The sequence below is a fragment of the Mangifera indica genome, unplaced genomic scaffold, assembly GCF_011075055.1.
Source record: "Mangifera indica cultivar Alphonso unplaced genomic scaffold, CATAS_Mindica_2.1 Un_0001, whole genome shotgun sequence".
Taxonomy (NCBI): domain Eukaryota; kingdom Viridiplantae; phylum Streptophyta; class Magnoliopsida; order Sapindales; family Anacardiaceae; genus Mangifera; species Mangifera indica.
The window spans coordinates 1116425-1118201 of NW_025401093.1; the positions used below are offsets into that span (position 1 = coordinate 1116425).

General features: G+C 32.7%; 1 protein-coding gene across 1 annotated transcript; it reads left to right on the forward strand.

The window, feature by feature from the left end:
* Positions 1-548: 548 nt before the first annotated feature.
* On the forward strand, positions 549-1570 carry LOC123205092 (expansin-A4-like). Its single transcript, XM_044621907.1, has 3 exons — positions 549-741; positions 853-1165; positions 1261-1570. Exons 1-3 carry the CDS (start codon positions 549-551, stop codon positions 1568-1570), a joined length of 816 nt encoding a protein of 271 aa, XP_044477842.1.
* Positions 1571-1777: the final 207 nt, after the last annotated feature.

The following is a 1777-nucleotide window of genomic DNA, read 5'->3' on the forward strand; positions in this document are numbered from 1 at the left end:
TTTTCAATTTGAATGAACTAAAAAAGGTATTTTTTAGTTCATTTTGTATACAAATGATAACATATCATCTGTGTACACAAATTGTATATAAAAAATGGGTATATATAACTCTACACATTTTGTATTTTTTTTCAATTTGAATGAACTAAGAAAGGTATTTTTTTAAATATAATATAATTTTTATGCAAGATTAAAAATAGAGTTTGTTATCTTTGTTTTAGGAGAATAAAACAAGAATATGGTAACCGACTAAATATTATACATTACAAGAAATTAGGACGTAAATCAAGAAATGGAAAGAGAAATAGATCATTTTTATCTCATTTGTACATTACAGCATTTCTTCTGTTTTGAAGGAGAGGCAAAGATTTATACAACAACTACACATAACAACCTAAAATAACGAGTCCTTGCAATTTTCATAAACAAAACAGACATGCATAACTGATATACTTAAAATCTAAGACTATAAATTTGCCTAAGCAATCCACAAGATATCGAAAGAAAAGTAAACAAAACAAGTTATTAAGAGAAACAATCAACAAAGTATGGCAATGCCTTGTAAAGCCTCTTCAATTACATCATTATTTCTAGCTTTTCTTTTATTTGATTGCCATGTTAATGCCCGCCATGTCCAGCGACATTCAGTAGGTCCTATTAAGCAGCATCGGCCAAAGTTTAGCCCTGGTCCATGGTGCAAGGGCCACGCAACCTTCTATGATGGAGACTCAACATCATTTGGTATAATAAACCCTAAACCCTAAACTTTATAATTATTTTCTAAAAGTTTCCATCCGATATACTATAATTATTTCTAATTTGTATACGTTTATTAATACATGATTGTTACAGGTGGAGCTTGTGGTTATGAAGATGTAGTTAAACAAGGTTATGGTCTAAATACAGCAGCAGTCAGCCCAGCTTTGTTTCAAAAATGTCGAGGTTGTGGTGCTTGTTATGAGATGAGGTGTACAAATAACCCTCAATGGTGCAAAAATGGGCAATCTCTTATTGTCACAGCAACCAACGAAGGCCCCCCAAGTTGGCCTATAGCATTGGACAACGGATGGTCTAATGGACAACTTGAACATTTCGACATAGCTCGTCCCGTTTTCTCTCAAATCGCAGAGTACCAAGCTGGCATTGTTCCAATCGAATACCGCAGGTTCAGTTCTCTTATTTCATAATGTCACGTTAAAACCTTGATTGTAATTTATAAATAGTTGAACTTCCATTAAATAAGCTTTTGATTTACTGCAGAGTTCCGTGCCAAAAACAAGGAGGAATCAGATTTACAATAACTGGGAACCCTAATTTCAATTTAGTGTCAGTATGGAATGTAGGAGGAGCCGGGGATGTTATAAGTGTGCAAGTGAAGGGAGATAAAAACTTGAAATGGACGGAGTTGACGAGAAATTGGGGTCAGAAATGGCAGACAAATGCAATGTTAGTTGGAGAGTCATTGACGTTTAGAGTTCGAGCAAGTGACCACAGAAGCTCAACCTCATGGCATGTTGCCCCAAAGAATTGGCAATTTGGTCAAACTTTTGAGGGGAAAAACTTTAAGTAGAGGGTGAGAGAAGTTGTAGTTGTACTCATGTATTATTATTTATGAGTAACACTATACATATTCATTTTAAATATACAAATGTATACATATTTATATGTATCAACATATAATTGGGTGTTATTTTATCAATAATTCAAACTTATTCAATCACATGATAACACATATAAGTATATATATATATATATATATATATATATATATATATAT